Below are 21,573 nucleotides of genomic sequence, written 5' to 3'. Positions count from 1 at the left end.
CTCTATGCCCTCTCCTCCTCCTCCCTCTCTGCCCCCTCTATCCTCTTCACCTCCCTCTCCCTCCATCTTTCTGCCTTCTCCCTCTCTTACTCTCCCTGCCCCCTCTCCCGCTCCCCCTCTTCCGCTCCCTCCTTCTTCTCCCTATCACCCATCTCCTTCTCCCCCCCTCCTCCCCCCCAATCTTACAATCCCCCCACATTTTATGCATTTGCCTCGGAGCTCACCACACCCCCCGCCTCAAGACACTCCCTACGACATCCCTCCCTTCTTCGCCACCCAGCACCCCCTCCTCAATCCCCCTCCTTCTCCCCCCACCCCCTCCTCAAGCTCCCCCTCCTCCTATCTCCACCCACCCCCGCTCCTTCTCCTCCATCCTCCTGTCTCCGACCCACCCCCTCCTCAACCCGCCCCTCCTTGCGCCACCACCCCCGTCCGCAACGTTCGCCCCTCCTTCTCCACCCACCCCCTTCTCATAGTCCCCCCTTCCTTCTCCACCCACCCCCTCCTCAATCCCCCCTCCTTCTCCACCCACCCCCCTCCTCAATCCCCCCCTCCTTCTCCACCCACCCCCCTCCTTCTCCATCCCTTCTTCTCCACCCACCCCCTCCTCAATCCCCCCTCCTTCTCCACCCACCCCCTCCTCAATCCCCCCTCCTTCTCCACCCACCCCCTCCTCAATCCCTCCTTCCTTCTCCTCCCCCTCTTCTTCTTCCCTCCATCTCTTCCACCCTCCTCTCCTCACCCTCCTCTCCTCACCCCCCTCTCCTCCTCCCTCTTCTTCTACCCCCCCCACCTCCCTCTCTCCCCCTCCCCCCCACAGACACCAGCATCTTTGACCACCAGCTTTCAAAGATCTTTGCTGCTTCTCCCTCCTCCCGCCCCCGGAAGCGGTCGTGTGCTAGTGTTTCCGGGGCGGGCGGATCGGGGGCCGGGGTCGGGTCGGGGCCGGGAGCAGCGGCGCCAGGTGAGGGGGGACCGGGTGTGTGTGTGTGTGTGTGTGAGTGTGTGAGTGTGAGTGTGAGTGTGAACCGCGGGAGGGTTCAGTGTGGCTGACGGAGGGGGAGGGGCGGGGATAGTGAGGGGAGGAGTGAAGGTGGAGGGGTGGGACGTGCTGAGGGAGAGGAATGGGGGAGGGCGATAGATGGAGGGTGGGGGTGGGGCAAGGGAGAGGGGGTGGTGAGAGGGTCTAAGGGGGGGGGCAGATAAGGGGGGTAGATAGGGGGGGTGGTGAGAGGGTCTAAGGGGGGGGCAGATAGAGAGGGGGTGGTGAGAGGGTCTAAGGGGGGGGGCAGATAGAGAGAGGGTCTGGTGGAGGAGAGGGATTGGAGGGGTGAGGGTCAATAGGGGCAGATAGAGAGGGATAGGGGTGGTGAGAGGGTCCGGGGGGGGCAGGGGCAGATATAGGGAGAGAGGGTGAGGGCTGTGGTGAAGGAAGGATGGAGAGTGATGGGGTAGAGAGAAGGGGAGAGGCAGGAATATATGATGGGAGAAGGGGGAGACAGAGGGTAGGTGCAGTAAGGGTTTGAAGGGGGGGGGGGGCAAAGAGACAGATTGCAGGTGGTGTGGGGGAGAGGAGATGATGAGATGATTGGAGGGGGACATCAAAAGCAGATGTGTGTGTAAGTAGTAATGGGTTTGGGGCTGGAGGGTGGGTTTGGGTTAGTCTGTACAAGAAAGTGTGGGAGAGAATGGAGAGAGAGAGAGTAGGCTTAACGGTGGAGAAGGGATTACAGGGGAGTGGAGATTGTCAGTGGTGTGGTGAAGTGGGTGGGGACAGAGGTGAGGGGGGTGTAGAGAGGAGGAATGTATAAAATTGGTGAGGAATTAAAAGTGGGATCAACAAGAGTGGTCAATGGGGTGAGGACTGAGAAAGACTTTAATCTAATTTTGCTGAAATTTGCACCATTTCAAATTTTAAAAATACATTCGGTGCTCAGTCCGCCCTGAGCATATTCTGGCCCTTTTCCAAGTCCTTGACATTAAGTGCAGGAATCAATGCAGGATGGGATTCTAAATGCAGAGGTCTTAATCTGTGCCCCCCTCAGGCCTCAACTCTTGCAGTTGTGACTTTAGAACATAAACAATCTCACTACAACGTTCAAAGTAAAGCAAAGAAGTTCACAGTTGTTTTCTCCACTAGATCAGTATCAATAAAACAGAATATGGCAGTCATAACATTGAAGTTTGTGGGCATTTTATGTACTGAAAGTGGGTACCATGTTTCACTGGAACCATTGCAGTGTACAATTGGTCATATAGAGCGGTTGAATGTGGACATATTTTCTTTTTTGTCAAAGGAAGGTGTAGTTGGGGTCAAATAAGGGAGGGGGAGGTGGGGTGTGGAGAGGAATTGAAATGACCAGCAACTGGCTGCTCCAGGTAGCAAAGCTGATGTGCTGTCATCGATGAGACCAAGTACAGACAAGGCACCCGCTTTATCGAGCCCCTGCTCTCCACCTGCCACGGACAACTGGAAGTCCCAGTCACTAGCCCTCCCTATCCCACACCAGTCCGCCTATCCAAATATAAACTAGCAAAATAACATTTCGCATTTCATCTCAGTTGTCTACAACCCAACAGCATGAACATTGAAGATGGACACAAAATGCTGGAGTAAATGCCCTGTCCCACTTTCCCGAGTTACTCACAAACTCTCCCGAGTTTCCCCCTTGATTCGAACTCGGAGAATTACGGTAATAGCCGTTTGTAGGTACTCGGGGCTATTTTTTTAACTTGTGGACATTTTTCAACATGTTGAAAAAACGTCCCGACTTACCTGATGCCCCGAGTTCCTACGGCTGGCATTACAAGTCGCTACAAAACATCTACGGACTCCATCGGGCTCCTATGAGCTCACTATCTTCTGAAGCAGCGAATTATACATAAATATAACCAAGTTAGACTCAATTCAAGATTCAAGAGGGTTTATTGTCATTACAGCCATATACACAGTACACAGTGCAATGAGATAGCGTTTCCCTGGAACCTCAGTGCTCCATAGAACACAATTGGACAACATGCTACATATATAGATATACTAAGCTATACACATGGTGCAAAACCTTCCTTACTAAAGTGCAACAAAGTAAATAGAAAATGTGCAAAACAGCAACGTGGGATAGTAGATAACAGTGCAACAGAGTGCAATGTACACAAACCAAATGTGCCGAGGGTGCAGTGCAGAGTTTACATAGCAGCAGAGATGGGGGGAGGGGGGGGGGGGATTCAGATCAGTTCCAGAGCGTTGAAGAGTCGGATGGCCTGGGGGAAGAAGCTGTTGCATAGTCTGGGTGTGAGGGACCGTATGCTTTGGTACCTTCTGCCAGAAGGGAGGGGAGAGAAAGGTTTATGTGAGGGGTGGGTGGGGTCCTCCGCAATGCTGGTTGCTTTGCGGATGCAGCGTGTGGTGTAGATGTCTGAGATGGGGGGGGGGGAGAGAGAGACTCCGATAATCTTTTCGGCTGTCCTCACTACTCGCTGCAGGTTCTTACGGTCCATGCTGGTACAGTTTCCAAACCAGGCAGTGATGCAGCTGCTCAGGATGCTCTCTATAGTCCCTCTGTAGAATGTGGTGAGGATGGGGGGCGTGAGGTGGGCTTTCCTCAGCTTTTCTCAGGAAGTGGAGACGCTGCTGGGCTTTCTTCACAGTGGAGCCGGTGTGGAGTAGATAGGGCAAAAGGGAAGATACAGAGCGCGGAATATAGTTCTGACATTTCCAAGAGATTAACTTTGCTGAAGAACAGGCTTGTTCTGCTCAATCAATGTTCATAAGCCAGCCATGTGATGCTTGTGGGCTGTGTAATGAAATAATAAGGTCCCATCTTGAAAAGAGAGTCAAGAGCCCCGTCTCTCATTGCCACACTTTTTAATAATATTTTTTATGAGGTCTTTCGTTGCTCCCTTATACCTTTGTGCAATCCTCTGGGGTGCCCGCATCACCGTCATCCACATCATTAATAAGAGCAATAAAATGCAGTGACTCCAGCAGTGATTCTGGTGAATGGTGTTGCATACAGATACCATGAATGCTTGCCCTCATGGACAATTCTTTCTGTTGGTTGAAAGTTTACTCTGCAATTTTATTTTGGTGTGGCAGATTGTTAGGAATATTAACTAATTCAAATTCCAAATTCCAGTTGAGTTAATTCTGTAACCCACTGTGAAAAGTTCAGTCTTTGGTGAGACAGCATCTCCATTTTTATCAACGCTTCCCAAATATTTATCCATGTTTCAAAGGACATCTTCTAAAATTCCAGAACCGATTAGAGAACAAATATATATTTTTTTTAACTGGTTGGGATAACCTAAAACTAGGAACAAACTTAAAATTATGACAAAGAATATAAAGTGCTACAATAACTCATCAGGGCAGGCAGCATTTCTGGAGAAAGATACACGGTTCTGGAGTAACTCAACGGGTCAGGCAGCATCTCGGGAGAACCTAGATAGCCAAGGTAAGATTTCCGAACCGAAACGTCGCCTATTAATGTTCTTCAGAGATACTGCCTGACCCACTGAGTTACTCCAGCACCATGTGTCTTTTTTGGTAAATCGGCATCTGCATTTCCTTGTGTGGGTATATCTGAAGGTGTTATTGTGAACCTGGGCCATTCATCAGAGAAGTTTAGAGGCACTTCAATGTTGGTTAAAATTTTAGAGGTGATGGAACTGTAGGATTCTCGCTCACCAAACAGCAGTCAATTAACTGATTTAATTATTAGTTTTATATCTGAAGTTGGAGGTAAAGTGACGCAGCGGTAGAGCTGCTGCCTTACAGTGCCAGAGACCCGGGTTGATCCTGACTATGGGTGCTGTATGTATGGAGTTTGTACGTTCTCCCCTTGACCGCGTGGTTTTTCTCCGGGTGCTCTGGTTTCCTCCCACATTCCAAAGACGCACAGATTTGCAGGTTAATTGGCTTTGGTTTAAATTGTAAGTTGTCCCTTGTGTATAGGATAATGCTAGTGTACGGGGATCACTGGCACGGGCTCTGTGGGCCAAAAGGTCTGTTTCCACACTGTATCTCTAAAGTCTGAAGGAGGTGAGAATTAGATGACAAAGCGGCCTGAACAGACTCTGACGGATGAATGGCCTCTTCCTGTCTCAATCTTAATTTAGCACTAACATTTGACTTTCAGCGAAACATCTGTGACCTTGACTTGTCTTTTACCTGTTGCAGGTGTGTGTGTGATTCAGCAATGTCGGGCTTACTCGACTGGCTGTACAATGGCTTCACCAGTATGCTGCAGTTTCTGGGTAAGTAGCCCCAAGCCGTGTCCTATTTGTTTCTCTCCCTTATTCCCTTCCCTTGAATTTGGTGACTGCAGTTTGTGCATTGGGGATATGCAAAATTCACCTCATTATTCCTAATATTAATCTAACTCTGAGACACAGAACCATGGGACCCATTAGCCAGGGCATTGTTAACTGTGGACTTGGGAGCATCAGTGGTTTAATTCCAGTTAATAAAAACTGCTTATAAAATGTTTGCCTTTATAAATGCTTGCTTAGTGTCGTTTAGGAAAACTGCCCCAATTCTCAAAATATTATAAATTGAATTAATTTGGTCAATAATTTATATCATTCATAATTAAGGGTTTATTTCCTACCCTGCCATATGGATAACAACATACTATTTTTCCGATGACGAAGGGAATATCTCTGATGGGGTGAAGCCATGGTTTCTGTAGAGATAAATTGTTTATAAAATCATCTAGTTGATATGATTGATGAGGACAGTTAGGTAAAGAGATAACAAACATGTAAAAGCTGTGAAACACAGGTTAGAGCAGTTGCAGAGAATGTGGGGCTAAAACAAAAGTTGTTTGGGGTGAGGATATGTAGCCAGGCGAAGAGGGGTTGGTGTAGGGGATCTAGTTGTTCAAGGTATAGCAGAGGGTTCTCACACCCTCCTTATGTGTAATGGGGGGGATTGTACACCCATGATATAGATAAGTTGGTTGAGGCCAGAAAATTAGGACGGCACGATGGCACAGTGGTAGAGTTGCTGCCTTACAGCGCCAGGCACCCGGGTTTGATCCTGACTGTCTGTATAGAGTTTTTACATTCTCCCCATGACCTGTGTGGGTTTTCTCCGGGAGCTCTGGTTTTCTCCCACACGCCAAAGACTTACAGGTTTGTAGGCTAATTGACTTGGTAAAATTGTAAATTGTCCCTAGTGTATGTAGGATAATGTTAGTGTGCGGGGAACTTCGGTCAGCGCGGACACGATGGGCCAAAGGGCTTGTTTCCGTGCTGTATCACTAAACTGATCCCATGACACATGTAAAAGGGAAGAGGTGAAGAGCATAATCCCAATCCTCAAGAGGATTACATCATTCCAGATTCAGATGACTCTCTGAGTGAAAAAGTTGCCCATGAGGCCCCTCTTAAATCTCTCCCCTTAAACTATTGCCCTCTCACTTCAGAATCCTCTATGCTTGGAAAAGACTGAATGTTCACTTTATCCATGGCCCTCATGATCTTGTACATGGTGGCGCCGCAGTAGAATTGCTGCCTTTCAGCATCAGAGACCCGGGTTCGATCCTGACTACGGGTGCTGTCTGTACAGAGTTTGTATGTTCTCCCTGTGACCTGCGTGGGTTTTCTCCAGGATCCCCGGTTTCCTCCCACACTCCAAAGACATACAGGTTTGTAGGTTAATTGGCTTGGTATAATTGTAAATTGTCCCTAGTGTGTGTAGGATAGTGGTATTGTGCAGGGATCGCTGTTTGGTGCAGACTCGATGAGCCTAAGGGCCTGGTTCCGCGCTGTATCTTTAAACTAAACTAAACTAAATTTCAATAAGGTCACCCCTTAGCTTCCTATGCTCCAAATAAAAAACTCCCAAACTATCCAGTTTCTCCCTATAACTTGTCCACAAGCCCAGAGTAACAGTCTGGTGAATTGTGTGTGGGAATCAACATGTAAGCAGGCTGTAATAAATATTGTCGTTTTCTTTTCCCAGGTTTATATAAGAAATCAGGGAAATTGGTCTTCCTGGGCTTGGACAATGCTGGGAAAACCACCTTATTGCACATGCTGAAAGATAACAGACTGGGGCAGCATGTGCCAACATTGCATCCCAGTAAGTAGTTGCAAGGTTCACTGTCCGCTGCTGCCAGGATCTCTCTTTAACAGAGAGAAGCATTTTTCCTGCTGATGCAGCACTCTGCCTACTTGTAATTGTATCTATTCGTTGTTAAAGTTTTAGTGTTCAAAAGTAAGCACAACAAAGCAGTCTTCAAACTTAATTCCTGACCCTTGACTGTTTGCCACAAGACTAAGACTTGACTAGCGCAAACTTCATAGATTGTGACATACCCGACCACATTTCCTTAATGCAGTAATTAGTGAAAGGGTCTTGTCGTTGCTTACTTTGGCTGCATACAATGGATGAGGCCCAGGACACACAGGTCAGTGTTGGAATGGGAAGCGGGGGATTCCCACATGGATCTTTTTGACCTGGTCCTCCTCCAGTGCTGGAGTGTAGTGAGTCCTCGCCCTACCTGGAGGAACAGCACCTCACATTCCTCATAGCTTACAACCCAAAGCTATGAACATTGAATTCTCCAATCTTAGATAACCTCTCACTACTCCCCCCCTTCTAACGAGGAGCCTAAAAGAGGTAGCAACGTTTGGGGAATGAATCTCAGAGCTTGGCAGGTGAAGACATAGTTACCAATGGTAGAACAATTTGGATGTGATCAAGCAAGGAGATGCTCTAGAGACATTATTTTGAGAAACGCACAGATGGATTGGAGACCTGTAACAGATTAGAGATAGGGAGGTAAGACCATGAAGGAATTTAAAAAACAAGGATACACACATTAAAATCAAAATGTTGCTTAACTGGAAGATCAGAATGAGATGGAGCAAAGATAGTTGTGGATAACTTACACCCACTTGAGTGGAGCAATATCATGTCTGGCAGAAGGAAAAGAGGCAAAGATGGAGCCAAGTGACAATGTAAAGTAGTACCCCTCAGAGAGCAGTGGTTATTCTACACATTGGCCGAGCCATGCAGCTTTGGCAGGCTTTGTACTATACTATGTGATGCCCTCAAAGCAGGTTGGCTATCCATGTAACACAAAATGCCTCTGCAGCACAAAATCATTGCACGTGTCATGAGGCAAATGAAAAGTACACAGCAACCATTTAATTTTGATCTCTGGACTATTCAGTGGTGATTGAGCAACATGTGCTTCCGCACTGTGGGGTTCAACTTGTGATTGTGCATTTGTACAAAGCACTCTGTACTGCCCTTGGCCTGCGTGTGCATTCGCTTCTAGTTCTGGGTTTGTTTGTTCATCACATTTACACACAGACCATTGGCATTGATGGTTCTAACTTTTTTAAATTGTTGTTACAGCATCAGAAGAGCTGACTATTGCAGGAATGACTTTCACTACCTTTGACCTCGGAGGTCACGCACAAGGTATGACGCCAAAAAAAAAAGTTTTATCATGTTTGTGCATAGTAATGTGCTGCTCAATTTGTGTTGATCAGGCTTGGCATTTTCGCTGTAGTCTGCCAGCCTAATAAACTGTAAAAAAATGTCTGTCCAAAGCATATAATGAATAAATATCTACAGATTTGCAGGTAAGGAGTAATGAACCACAGGTACATGTGCCTGATCACAGTCCTGATCTTGTACTATTATTTGTGGTTTTTAGTTAAAGAATAATTACAAGTGCTCAAATATTTCTCATTCATAAATTGTTGGTCATCTGTCCTGTTTTGGCCCAGTACTGTTTTTTCTTAATTGTTCTCTGGTGAACAATCTTAGGACATTATGTGTAGTATCTGAACATTTTATCTGACAAATTATTTTTGGCACTTTGGCCTGGAAACTGCAGTTACTATTGTGTCAATTAGTGTCGTTTAGAGATACAGGGCGAAAACAGGTCCTTCGGCCCATCGAGTCCACGCCGACCAGCGATCCTCTTTCATTAACACTATCCTACACACACTAGGGACAATTTACAATTATACCAAGTCAATTAACCTACAAACCTGTACGTCTGGAGTGTGGGAGGAAACCGGAGCTCCCGGAGAAAACCCACGCAGGTCACGAGGAAAACGTACAAACTCCGTACAGACAAGCACCTGTGGTCAGGATCAAACTCGGGTCTCTGGCGCTGTAAGGTAGCAACTCTACTGCTGCGCCACTGTGCCACCCCAATTCTGAAAGTTCAATTAAATCCAAATACCACGTCTCCCTCAGAAACTTGTCCTTCGGCGAGACCACCATCTCATTCTTCTGAACTCTACTAAACCTAGGTCCAATTTGTTCTACCTTTCTTCATGGGTTTGCAAGGATATACAAGTGTGCAAAGGGATGCAGATGGGTTAAATGAGTGGGCAAGAAGTTAGTAAATGGAGCATACTGTGGGGAAACATAAGATATTCATGATTTGGAAGGAAGAATCCAAAAATCTTATTATTACTTGGAATAAAATGATAATATGTTGCGATTCAAAGGGATCTGAAACACCTCGTAACTGAAACAAAAGATTAGCAGGAAGATTAGGCACGGTGGCGCAGTGGTAAAAGATTTAACCGGTTCTTTTCCGAATGCCACAATTGAACCTACCTCCATTACCCGACCCAGGCAATGTATTCCAGATCTCAACTGAAAGGTATTTAAAAGGGAAAAGCAAATTTTGTATTACTCATGTTCACCACCACTGTGTTTTCTGACACTTCCGTTCACTGCTGCAGCCTCATCGGCTTCTGTCTTCAGGATGACCCAATTATGTAGCATCTTGAAAGTATCAAACACCTTCTGAAATGTTGTATTTAATTATTGCCCCTTGTTTACAGCCCGAAGAGTCTGGAAGAACTACCTCCCTGCAATCAATGGGATTGTTTTCCTGGTTGACTGTGCAGACCACTCGCGGCTTGCTGAATCTAAAGTGGAACTTGATGTAAGTTCAACAATGTTGACCATTTTTAGGGTATAGGTAGATCCTTCAACAGAGTGCCTTTTGATGTTGATTTTTGTGGCAAGTCGGTTCGTTCCCTCCCTTCTAATAAATGACCACTTGAAATGTACTAGTCAGGAATGTGGCACCCTGCATCTGAAGAAGGGTCTCAACCCGAACCATCACCTATTCCTTTTCACCAGAGATGCTGCCTGACCAGCTGAGTTACTCCAGCTTTTTGTGTGTATCTTCAGCACTTTTTTTGGTCTCTTTTCAATTAGCTGGGGGTGTACTGCACCTGACAGCACTCCAAGACAAAATTAAAAACAGAGCTATTTATTGCACTCCGGCACCTGGTGTGTACAGATTGGAGCAGAATAAATGTGTATGAGGGAAAGCCTTCTGCTCCTGTAATGACATTATGGGGAACTGAGACGTAGGGACAAGCAAACTCATGGCTGGTCCTGAGGTGGGGGGACCATAATTTACCTGTAATAAAAGTGATGAAGTGACAGATAACATCTTGTAACGGAGGAGTGGTTGTGATCGGCTTGCTTTCAGGTTTTGTAACTTGGCATAATAGGGCAGCTTGCTCATGACAGCAACGCTCAGGCAGTCTTGGAGCTTCGGTGCTCCACTGGCAAACTGAGTACAATTCCTACTATTACCTCAACATGCATTCAATTCACTTATTTAGATGTTACACAGTAGAATATTTAATTTTTTTAATCCAGTATGTTTGAAGGGAGTGCAGGAACAGGGGAGTAAGAGACATATAGGGGAGTTGGGATCCAAGGTCCCAATGACTGGGCAGGGAAATGGATTACCCATTTTAGCCACCAATTTTACGGATTTGTTTTGTTTCTAATGATCATGTTTCTCACGTTCATTATCTTTCTTAGGCATTAATGACAGATGAAACAATAACTAATGTTCCCGTCCTCATCCTGGGTAATAAAATCGACCGATCGGAGGCCATAAGTGAGGACAAACTACGGGAGATCTTCGGGCTATATGGACAAACGACAGGAAAGGTAATGGAAAGGCTCAAGTTTCTAAGTCATTGTATCAGTAGAGTGCACATGTAAAGAATGACCTTTTGAGGCAAAGCAACTCTGGTTGAAGAAAACATGGGAGTTTTATTATTGTCACATGTATCAAGGTACAGTGAAGAGCTTTGTTTTGCATGCTTTCCAAATAGATCGGATAATACTATACATAAATATAATCAGTTCAAACGAGTAGAATAGATGGAGCTAAGGGGCAGATACAGAGTGCAGTATATAGTTCTCAGCATTGCAGCTAATAAGTTCCCTAGACAAAGTCCAATGTCCACACTGGGGTAGAGGTGATTCAGACAGTATCCTAGCTCACGCAAGGACTATTCAGAAACCTCATAACCAAGGGGAAGAAACAGTTTGTGAGTCTGGTGGTGCGTGCTTTCACCGGACACGAGCAAGGAGAAGAAGAAATGACCAGAGTGTTTCAAGTTATTCATTTAATAACTCAGCACCCTGGCCAAGTTGTGGTGCAGGACTAGCAAATTTACCAGACAATCAGATGCTACTCCACACCTGGCGCACACACTGGGCACCGGATCTTGGCCACAGATTTACTTGCATTCCGGACCCCCCCTCCCCCAACTCCAAACAAGCACCTGGCCCACATGCTTCACAATATGTAGCCAACCTCACAAGTATGTGTATAGAAAGGAACTGCAGATGCTGGTTTATACCGAAAATAGACACAGAATTCTGGAGTATGTTAGTGGGTCGGGCAGCATCTTTAGAGAAAAGAGAAAGTGCCCGAGGAAGGATTCTGATCCGAAACGTCACCTCTTCCTTTTCTCTAGAGATGCTGCCTGACCCACTGAGTTACTCCAGCATGTTGTGTCTATGTCACAAGTATGTGGATCCATGGATAGCTATTTCTTGTTGCATTAATGACTGAGGCAGATATCTATTCATCGGGATTTCTGAATAATTGAGTATTGAATTATTGGAGTTTTACTGGTAATATTTAAACTGATGCTGGTTGCAGGATATCTTTTTAGTTAGTTCCCTATTTTCTAATAGGTAACAGGCAGACGATTTAATGCCTCATCTCTGAATGTACACATAGTACTATCCTGGATATCTATTTTTAAAATAAATTAACTTTGCTTGAGCATATGGCATTGATCAGCCCGTCTAATATTTTCCACAACTCAAATTACACACGTTGGAGCAAGTGGAACAGATTCTAATAGACGCAAATGACAGCATGTTTAGCTTGCAATATCCAAGAGCCCAGTCAGAAACTATTGGAAAATCTAGATATGTTTTTATACGGTAAAGTCACAAAAGAGCCGTAAGTATTAGTGAACATGTTGCAGCTATTTGAATGAACGTAGTTTATAAAAGAGAATAATATTAACGAGCGAGTGCCCTTTCAGTGAAACTTAGACCTGGTGTCATATAACTGTTGCTATGTTCGAGTTTACTTGGTTTCATTCACTTGTTCAGACCGGGTATCTACAAACATGGAAAAGAAAATCATTTGACACAATTATAAATAGCTTTAAAAACTCTTGGGGGGGGGGGGGGAATTTCCAGCTGGACTTTTCGTACAAAGGTAGAATCACACCTAATGGGTTGGAGGAGTGAGCCTTTGGAGCAACAGGAAAGTAGAAGCACATCGGTTTGATGCGAGAACCTCCTTGTCAGATTGCTTCCACATCCAAATCATTGGCAGAATAGTTGGTGGGGGTGCACGGAAAGACCCGCTGGTCAAGGATGACGGATGAATGGGCCCTGCATTGTCATTGCCCAGCCCTGAATATCATTGCATTTAGTTTAGTTTAGAGATACAGCGCGGAAACAGACCCTGCGCCGACCAGCGATCCCCGCACATTAACACTATCCTACAACCACGAGGGACATTTTTTACATTTACCAAGCCAATTAACCTACAAACCTGTACGTCTTTGGATTGTGAGAGGAAACCGAAGATCTCGGAGTAAACTCACATAGGTCACGGGGAGAACGGACAAACACCGTACAAACAGCACCCGTAGTCGGGATCGAACCCAGGTCTCCGTACAGCATTCGCTGTAAGGCAGCAACTCTACCGCTGCGCCACTGTGACCACCTTTATCTAAAAACATCTCCAAGCTGTCTCCAAGAAGATGAGCTGAGGACCGATTTGCACCAGAACATAACTACAGCCTGGGTAGTAACTATTCTATGTAAAAGACCCTGGGTTATGAGTGTCATCAACGTATTCTAACATGCAGTGGGATGCCAACAATCACAGATTTTGGTTGCCTGACCAACACCTCTGTATGGGGACTGGACACTGATCAAGGGAAAATAAACACAAAAAGCTGGAATAACTCTGTTGGTAAGGCAGCATCTTGGAGAAAGGGAACAGGTGAAGTTTGTGATATCTTTGTGACCCAAAACGGTGAATAGGTGATGTCTTCAGACCCGAAACGTCACCTATTCCTTTTCTAGAGACGTTGCCTGACCCGCTGAGTTACTCCAGCATTTTGTGTCTATCTTCGGTTTAAACCAACATCTGCAGTTCCTTCCTACACCCACTGATCAAGAGAACCCTGACTTTGATGATGTCGTTGCCACTTCCTCTGGCACGTAGACATGGAAACCCATTATGTGTCTGAGACCAAACAACTGAGTAGCTAGGAGCTAAAAGCTAGCAATTATAACCTTTTGTGTTTGTGGGCTAGGGAGAGCTATAAAAGGAGTATATTTCATGCTTAGTGTGTATCGTTCACTTCGCAATTTATGGAAAATACGTGGGACCTTCAAACAGTCTGACTGCAAAGGAGCAGTGAGCAAAGGCAGAACAGCAGTCAAACCAAAACTAGGTTGGTGCTGCTACTAATTAAACATTGATGATTTGCAAAGTAACTCAGCGGGTCAGACAGCATCTCCGGAGAAAAGGAATGGGTGAAATTTCGGGTCGAGACCCTTCTTCAGACTAAGAGTCGGGAAAGGGACCGAGAGATATGTACAGTGATTTAGAGAGATATAGAACAAAGGGATGAAAGATATGCACAAAAGTAATACTTTGCAGGATGCTAGTTGATGACTCTTAAATTGGAAGATTAAATCTAGTTCAACCGGTAACACTATTCAGATTAATTATCTCTGTAGATAGACTGCAGGTAGATCAAAAATAATCCTTGTTTCTAGTTTTCATTCAGTGTTAAAATGATGTTTTAAAACCATGCAGTTCAACACATTGTATGACGATATTAAGTGAGTGGCTTTTGTTTTAGCTGTGGTTCAATATGGTAACACTCTTGCCCACAAATTGGGGATTTTGTGCTCAAGTCCAACTTCATGGAGTTGAACACAAAAACTTAGGTTGACTCTCCCAATCAGTGTTCCTTCGGCACTATTCAAAAGGAAAGCTCTCCATTTTCCATCCAAACTTTGTTCCGTACTAACTAAGCACTACAAAATTGATGCGGTTTGGTCAAAATTCAACTGCAGCACCTCTGCTGCGTTTCGAACTGAGAGCCAGCCATTTGCACAGGGCACCAATGCTAAGATAAAGGGCATTCGGCCCATGATCAAAGCACATCACCATCTGCCCATGTGTTATGAAAGCACATCACTGCCCTTTCAAAGCTAAAGTTCAGACATAATTATTTTATAATTATCACTTGACATATTGATATGGACATAGTTTTGTCACCTGATTAATGATACAGATCTTGTGAGTTCACTTGTGCGGCCAGATTGCAGCCCTTTCCCTTCTCTCTCATTGCAACCCCCTCCCACCTCAAAGTTGGTTCCGTCTGCTCTTCCCTCACACAGCAAGGCTGTGTTGCTATCAATCTGGCAAGTTTAGAAGTTTTGTTATGGATATGGGTCTCGGAAATGTAAATGATAAAATTGCACATTATTAAAATATTGTGCTGCAAGGGCCCCATTGTCTGCAAATCTTGTTTTGCACGAACACTGCCCTTGACCTTGACTAGCCATATGCGGCAGCAAAGAAGATCAACAAGTAATTTTTAGATGTTCTGCCTATAGAAAGCATGGGCAGTATCCGGCAGGCAGCCTTGATCTCTGATGACGTTTGCACAAGGTTCACTTCTGTAACTTGACATTCTCCCACATGATTGAAACTCTGCCTCCCCACTCCAGCTGGCCACCTGTCAGCTCGAGGTAATTCATCGGCAGTGGCTGGTACATGGTTTGTGTTAAAAGCCAAAATTGAATTTCATCCTTTTTGTCACTGCACTCCTTGTGTACAAACGCTGAGGTAGCATGTTATTCATTGAATTAGTTGAGACGAAGATAGACACAAAGAGCTGGAGTAACCCAGCGGGTCAGACAGCATCTCTGGAGAAATGGAATAGGTGACATTTCAGGTCGAGACCCTTCTTCACCTGAAACATCACCCATTCTTTTTCTCCAGAGATGCTGTCTGACCCGCTGAGTTACTCCAGCTTTTTGTGTCTACGGTTTAAACCAGCATCTGCAGTTCCTTCCTACAGAATTCATTAAGACGTTGGTTGTCTTTCTGCTGACTGGTTAGCACGCAACAAAAAAGTTTCACTGTACCTCGGCACACGTGACAATAAACTAAACTGAACTCCGTTTTGGAGTCTTCTGTAAGGTTAATATCCAATAGGCAGTACAGCTCTCCAATTTAGCTTAGCTTAGAGATAAAGCAGCGATCCCCACACACTGACTCTATCCTACACACACTAGGGACAATTGCCAATTATACTAAGCCAATTAGCCTACAATTCTGTTTACTATTCCCAGTCATCTTGTATTTCTGTTACATACACATTTGAAGGCCATTTCCAATTTAATTGTTCATACAAGTGATTATTTAAGCTGTCTACCAAATCAGTCTTATCATTGGATTTAATTGTAAATAACATTATTGTTTAGAGATAGTACATTCTTCTAATTCACATCCCATCTTTGTATTTCACAAAAAGACCAGTAATTTTTTACACGCCAAGAATGCAATTATAGCCATTTTTAGATGCATCATTTGAAAGATGTGTTTTCAGCTGCAAAATGTGTATGTTTTAAAATTCACACTGCATGAATCTCTGCTCTATTTCTTTCATCTCCCTTTCATTGCTCCTTAAAATCTACTTCTGATCAGGCTTAAGGACTGTTAAGTCCAATTTTGACTGATAATGCTCCATTGCAAAGCATTATGATACTTGACCACATGCAACTTGCCATGCAATTACAAACTGTGACTGAATGTATGCTCGTCAGAACTCACTCACTGGTTGTCTGATGATTCCCTATCACTCCGTGAGTCTCAAACACTGCTATGAGTTTGGAGATGCAAGAAAATTAAGATGTCGGAACCTTGTGCAAAACAAAGTGCCGGAGAAAATCAGTGGGTCAGGCAGACAGACAACATTTCGGTGCTGGACCCTTCTTCAGACTCTGTTGGACTGAATTGGGGTCCAGACCCAAAACACTTTCATAAAGTAATACAGCGTGGAAACAATCTTTCAGCCCAGCTTGCCCATGCCGACCATAGTCTGTTCATGACCTCCAGAGATGCTGCCTGACTTGCTGAATTCCTCCAGCGCTTTGTGTTTTGCCACGACTTTGAATCCTGCTTGCACTGAAAGGAGCAGGACTGGAGAAACTTGTTTCTACCCACCCAATGCAGTGGCTGCAGTTAGTGAATCTTCTGCAGTAGACTGAAGGAATTAAGGATGCCCGCCAGAAAGTTGGCAGAGCCCAAGGCACCTTGAAGATGGAGCAGTGAGGAAAGGTTTATATTCTGTTTAACGTATGCAGTGGCAAGCTTGAATCTGAGCACTAAAGGACCTGTCCCACTTAGGTGACCTAATCCACGAGTTCTGGCGAGTTTGCCCTCGAATCATACTCGCAGCATGGTCTACACGAGGTTGTAGGAGGTCACTCTCCTTCATGCTCAAGAGTGGTCTCCGCGCACTCAAGGCCTCAGCTAGGTCGCGGCGGTTTTTTCAATATGTTAAAAAATGCCCGCGAGTAAAAAAAGGTCGCCAAGGAAAAAATCGATACTTTTTTTACTCGTAGGTTTAGTCGTAGTAGGTCGGCATGTTAGTCGTAGGTAATCGAGGGTAGTTGAAGGTAGTCGTAGATAGTCTTCATCATAGTCAAAGGGAGATCGAAGGAGGTCGTCTTTACTCTCCACTATTCGGTGTCCAATTTTCCCGAAGTTAGTCGTAGCTAGTCGAAGCTGGTCTTCAACATAGTCAAGGAGGTCTTCAACATGTCATTTTTTCAGACTCTTCTAAACTCGCCATTTAGGTCGCCCAAGTGGGACAGCCCCCTTAATCCTCATGAGAGAAGAAAGCAATGGAAATAAGTTGACCAACAGTATTGGGGATGTCTCACCAGGAATTCTAGTTAGACATCAACATCCTTTACACCCCATGTATGCATTTATGGACATCTGATGTAAATTGCGCACAAATTTGGAGAGGGACCTACAATATACTCAAGCTCCATTTAGACTGATTTATGATGTGTTCAGAAGAAAAGATGACAAAGTGAATGTTAATCTTTATGTGGAATAGGTTTAACTTGGCTATAAGTGATTACGTATAGCTTAGAATTTGCGTGTGGGGCATGGGGGAAATGTGAAAATGAAAGTTGCTCCTCTGGGATGCTGTGGTGACTTAATTTTGGGGTTGGAACACTGGAATATATTTGGGATTTCTTGTAAAGTCATTGTTGTGTGAAAATAATATGACCTGTTGCTGCATACATCAGGGGTATGAATGTTCCTTGCCGATCTCTTCCAGGGGGGTGTGCCATTGAAAGAACTCAACACTCGACCACTAGAGGTGTTTATGTGCAGCGTGCTGAAACGTCAGGGATATGGAGAAGGATTCCGCTGGCTGTCGCAATACATCGACTGAACCTGAGAGTAAATTATGCCACTTTGGACTGAACTAGTTTGCAGCTGTCTACATGATCTTCTTTTCCTCTCCTCTGCTTCCTTTCCAAAACAACAAAAAAACAGGTCACACAGCTGTTGACAAGATCGCAATGCCTAGCAGGGGAGGTTTCAGATCCAGGTTTTTAAAGTATAAACCTGACGTAGGCGTTTGTACCTGGTTTAACATTACAACTGTTTGCCCCGAGTGTGGCCTGTTTACAACCCCCCCCCCCCCCCACCCCCTCCCCCCCCCTCAATAATAGTCAACTGAGAATTCACACTCGAGTTTGGCTATACAATGGTCTTAGAGATATATGTGAGGATTTATTTTTTGTGCGTGTTCCTTTCTTGTGATGCTCTGTGCTCCCGAAGATATCCAGGTATATCTGCCCCTCTGGGGCCACGTCATAGAAGAAAGCATGGGTCGAATGGATGGCAGTGAACTGACCACTCTACAAAGCATTTTAACCAAATCAAGTGATAAGCTGAATAGTGTTCACAAGTCAACTATTCAAACATGTTCCCTGTCTGCGCTGATTATGGTAAGAGCCATTTTCCTGAAGCTCGGAATGGTTTGAGGCCAAAATTGAAATATGGCTGATGTAAACGTAACCATTCAGGACTTGAAGCTCCCATGAAATGAGGCTGTGGGAACTGTTTTGTTAAAATTCTCTCTGCTGCCAGTTTATTCTAAGTGGGATGTGCTTTACATACATGACATTAATATTTGAAGATATGCCAGTGGTGTTTGGACTGGTTAAATCACGATCAATTCATTAATGTGATTCAGTTTGGTTAATTATCTTACTGTCGACTCTGTGTGGCTGTAGTTGTCGTGTTGGTGTATCGTGCATCGAGGTGGATTGTAGCCAGGGTTTGAGTATGAACTGGGGATGTTTCATCAATAAACAGCCCCAGTTTAGTTTTAGGTATATATAAAACTGCATATCAGAAAACATCATATTTTAAAATTCAGATATTTAACTTTGTAATGGAATGATGACACAGTGAGTTTTATTTTGCCAATTGGGTGTAACGGGATCTTGGGAATTGGAAAATGAGCAAAGTGTGTCTCAGGTGGATAGAGTGTAATGCAGTCTGTTTGGACTTGTTTAGTGAGTCATTCTGAATAACACAAGCTGGGTGGCGTGGTTTACAAGATGGGTTTGTTGCAGAAATTATTATCTTTTAAGGGGCTCACGAACTGGTGGAATTGCCCAATATCTTGCACACTTTTAATGTAAAGCTTTTATATAAAAAATGTGAACAAATTCATACACCTGGTGCTTTTAACTGTGGAGTCAAAATGGAAGTACACAGGCTACGTAATGCTGGGAACTGTTTTACAAATATGTTCAAATAGCTCGTGTCAACAAAACCGAACAGTGGGTGCACATGGAACAGGGAATTTTAAATCTCTGTTCACTGAACTAGGTAATACTTACAAAATGAATAAGGCTGCATTATCAACGATGTGGACTGTTATCAAACAGCCATTCCACCAGGAAATTGAAGGGAATGAAAAGTGGTTGGTCAACACCATGTTATATTTTTTCTTGCTTCTAAACTTTTGCCTCTTGCACAGAATGGTGGTGTTCTTTCGCGGTTGATGAAAGGATGGAGACATTCTGTCGTGGCATTCTCCTTCTGCCAAACAAGAGAAAATCAAATCGCACCTTCTCCCTGTCGAGAAATAAATGTCTGTCTCGGGAACGCCAAGCTGGCTGTTTTCCTCTGTTGAGGCTTATTTTGCCAAACCAGACAAAGACTCATTACTTCCAGTAGATGCCATTTAATGAGAATGTTATGTTTGTACTTTATTGTCTCTTTAGGCTCTTCCATTTAAAAAACCCACATCATTTGCTCTAAATGAGTGATTGGATAAAGAAAATGTCTTGCTTGTCCCAGGAGCAAGGTCATGTTTCCACAACAGAGGCATCAGCAGATATTCATTTGAAGGGCATTTATTTATCACTGTGGCAGTCTGAGTGGATTTTCCCTTTTCCTAAGCATGACTGCAGAACTAGATATATTCTTTCCCCCTTCCCTAAAGGCTTTTGGGCTTTAAACACAACAGGTTAGTACTGTACCTGCAGTATTACTCAGTTATTACTGTTCTACATGTTTGGGGTTATTGATCTCCACTGAGAGGGTATAGGTGACTGCTTTAACATTTCACCAATCTGATGCCTTCCCCAACTTTATTCTTGCAAAAAACTAGTTCTCGCCCTCAATTTGTTCATTCTTTATGTGGTAGAAAGATAACTTGCAACGTGTATAAATGTATTATAAATCATTGCTTTATTTGAATAAATGTACTTGTATATCTTTGTGTCTTGAACTTTTGTTGAGCTATGCATTCGGCATGGGTTGATGAGCATCTAGCATCTGCTGCAACTAAAACATGTGCTGGATACTTCCACCAGTTTGTGTCTGTGAGGCACCTTAGCCCATGACTGAGCTTCATTGCTTGCATTAAGTTAATAACGACACCACAGTGACTTGATGTACAGCAGCCACAATCCCAATGAGATATATGCCCAGTTAAAGTTTATTTTCATTGCACATTGAGAAATGAATAGAGGTTAGCTGACTAACTCGAACCTTCTTCACAAAATGCCAAGAACCTTTCAACAAACACCAGCATTAATGCCACTATCAAAGGGCAGCCAAGCACTGGGGTTCACTGGACTCTACAGTTTCCAGAGCACTGCAAATTATGAATCTCCCAGCTGCACTTGAAAGTTTAAAGTAGTTTATAATATCGTTCCACTTCAGTAATCAGTTTGCCTTTCAGCCTAGAATACTTTCAGATTATTGCATTACTACCAAAATAGTTTTCCCTGATGGAAGGTCAATTTTTACAGTACCTTGAGAGGGCCTCGAGTATAATGCAATAGCAAATATGACTATATTTCAGGGTTTTGAATTCAATGTACATTCTTGTATTTAAGCTCATTATCTAGCTTGTGGATTGATTCTTGACATCAGCGTCTGAAAATTGCTCATTACTGGGTAGAAACCAATTGCAACTATTTCTAGGTCAAATCTGCCACTTAAAAAATTAATCTCGACAATTTCAATCACTCTCGATTGAGCCTGGTGAAGTCCTGTCTGCCACCCTGGGAAATGAAGGCGCATTGTTCCAAGTTCATCACTCATCCATCGGTTGGTCACACCCTGAACTCACATTAGCTCGGGTGTAATGCCGATCTTCCAACCTACCTCCTGGCAGGCCTGGGACTCTTTCCTTATGTAACTGTTACACTATAATGCTGTAACACTATGTTATGCACTCTGGTATTTTTCTCATTGCACTACCTGCTGTATTTGTGTATTGGCTCATTTGTAGTCATATAATGTTATATAATTTGACTGGATAGCACGCAAACAAAAGCTTTTAATTGTATCTCGGTATGCATGACTATAATAAAGCATATACCAATATATTTTCATTGTGCTGCTTGGTCTGCAGACACAGGTCCTATTGGAGCAAGACCCAGTCTAGTCCAGAACACAACCTAGATAGCCACTCCATTTTTTTTTTAATTTAAACAATTGCACCCATTTAACCACCTTCAAGTTGAGTCTAGGCACCCAAGAAACTGGGATAAGATTTTTGGACTTTCTCAGCCAGCCACCCTCATCAATGTGCAAAGAAAACTCCAATAAGTAATCAGTAGCTCTGGATGTCCTAACCTCAGGCGCCACAGATGAT

The 21,573-nt window shown here is 44.1% G+C and overlaps 1 protein-coding gene across 3 annotated transcripts; it reads left to right on the top strand.

Annotated features, from left to right (window-relative positions):
• Positions 1-897: 897 nt before the first annotated feature.
• On the top strand, positions 898-20,181 carry sar1a (secretion associated Ras related GTPase 1A). Of its 3 annotated transcripts, none has more exons than XM_033012983.1 (7): positions 898-964; positions 5,139-5,256; positions 6,968-7,087; positions 8,372-8,437; positions 9,826-9,929; positions 10,829-10,960; positions 17,719-20,181. In XM_033012983.1, the coding sequence occupies exons 2-7, from the start codon at positions 5,199-5,201 to the stop codon at positions 17,833-17,835; spliced, it is 597 nt and encodes a 198-aa protein (XP_032868874.1). In that variant the 5' UTR covers positions 898-964; positions 5,139-5,198; the 3' UTR covers positions 17,836-20,181. The 3 variants fall into 3 exon arrangements, with proteins under 3 accessions (XP_032868874.1, XP_032868875.1, XP_032868876.1); XM_033012984.1 differs by having other exon boundaries at positions 902-964; positions 5,180-5,256; XM_033012985.1 differs by having other exon boundaries at positions 916-967; positions 5,179-5,256.
• The last annotated feature ends 1,392 nt before the right edge of the window (positions 20,182-21,573 follow it).

Source organism: Amblyraja radiata, chromosome 37 (assembly GCF_010909765.2).
Source record: "Amblyraja radiata isolate CabotCenter1 chromosome 37, sAmbRad1.1.pri, whole genome shotgun sequence".
In the NCBI taxonomy this organism is placed as follows: Eukaryota; Metazoa; Chordata; class Chondrichthyes; order Rajiformes; family Rajidae; genus Amblyraja; species Amblyraja radiata.
Note: the sequence above shows the minus strand (reverse complement) of the source record. Positions and strands in the feature narration are given on the sequence as shown.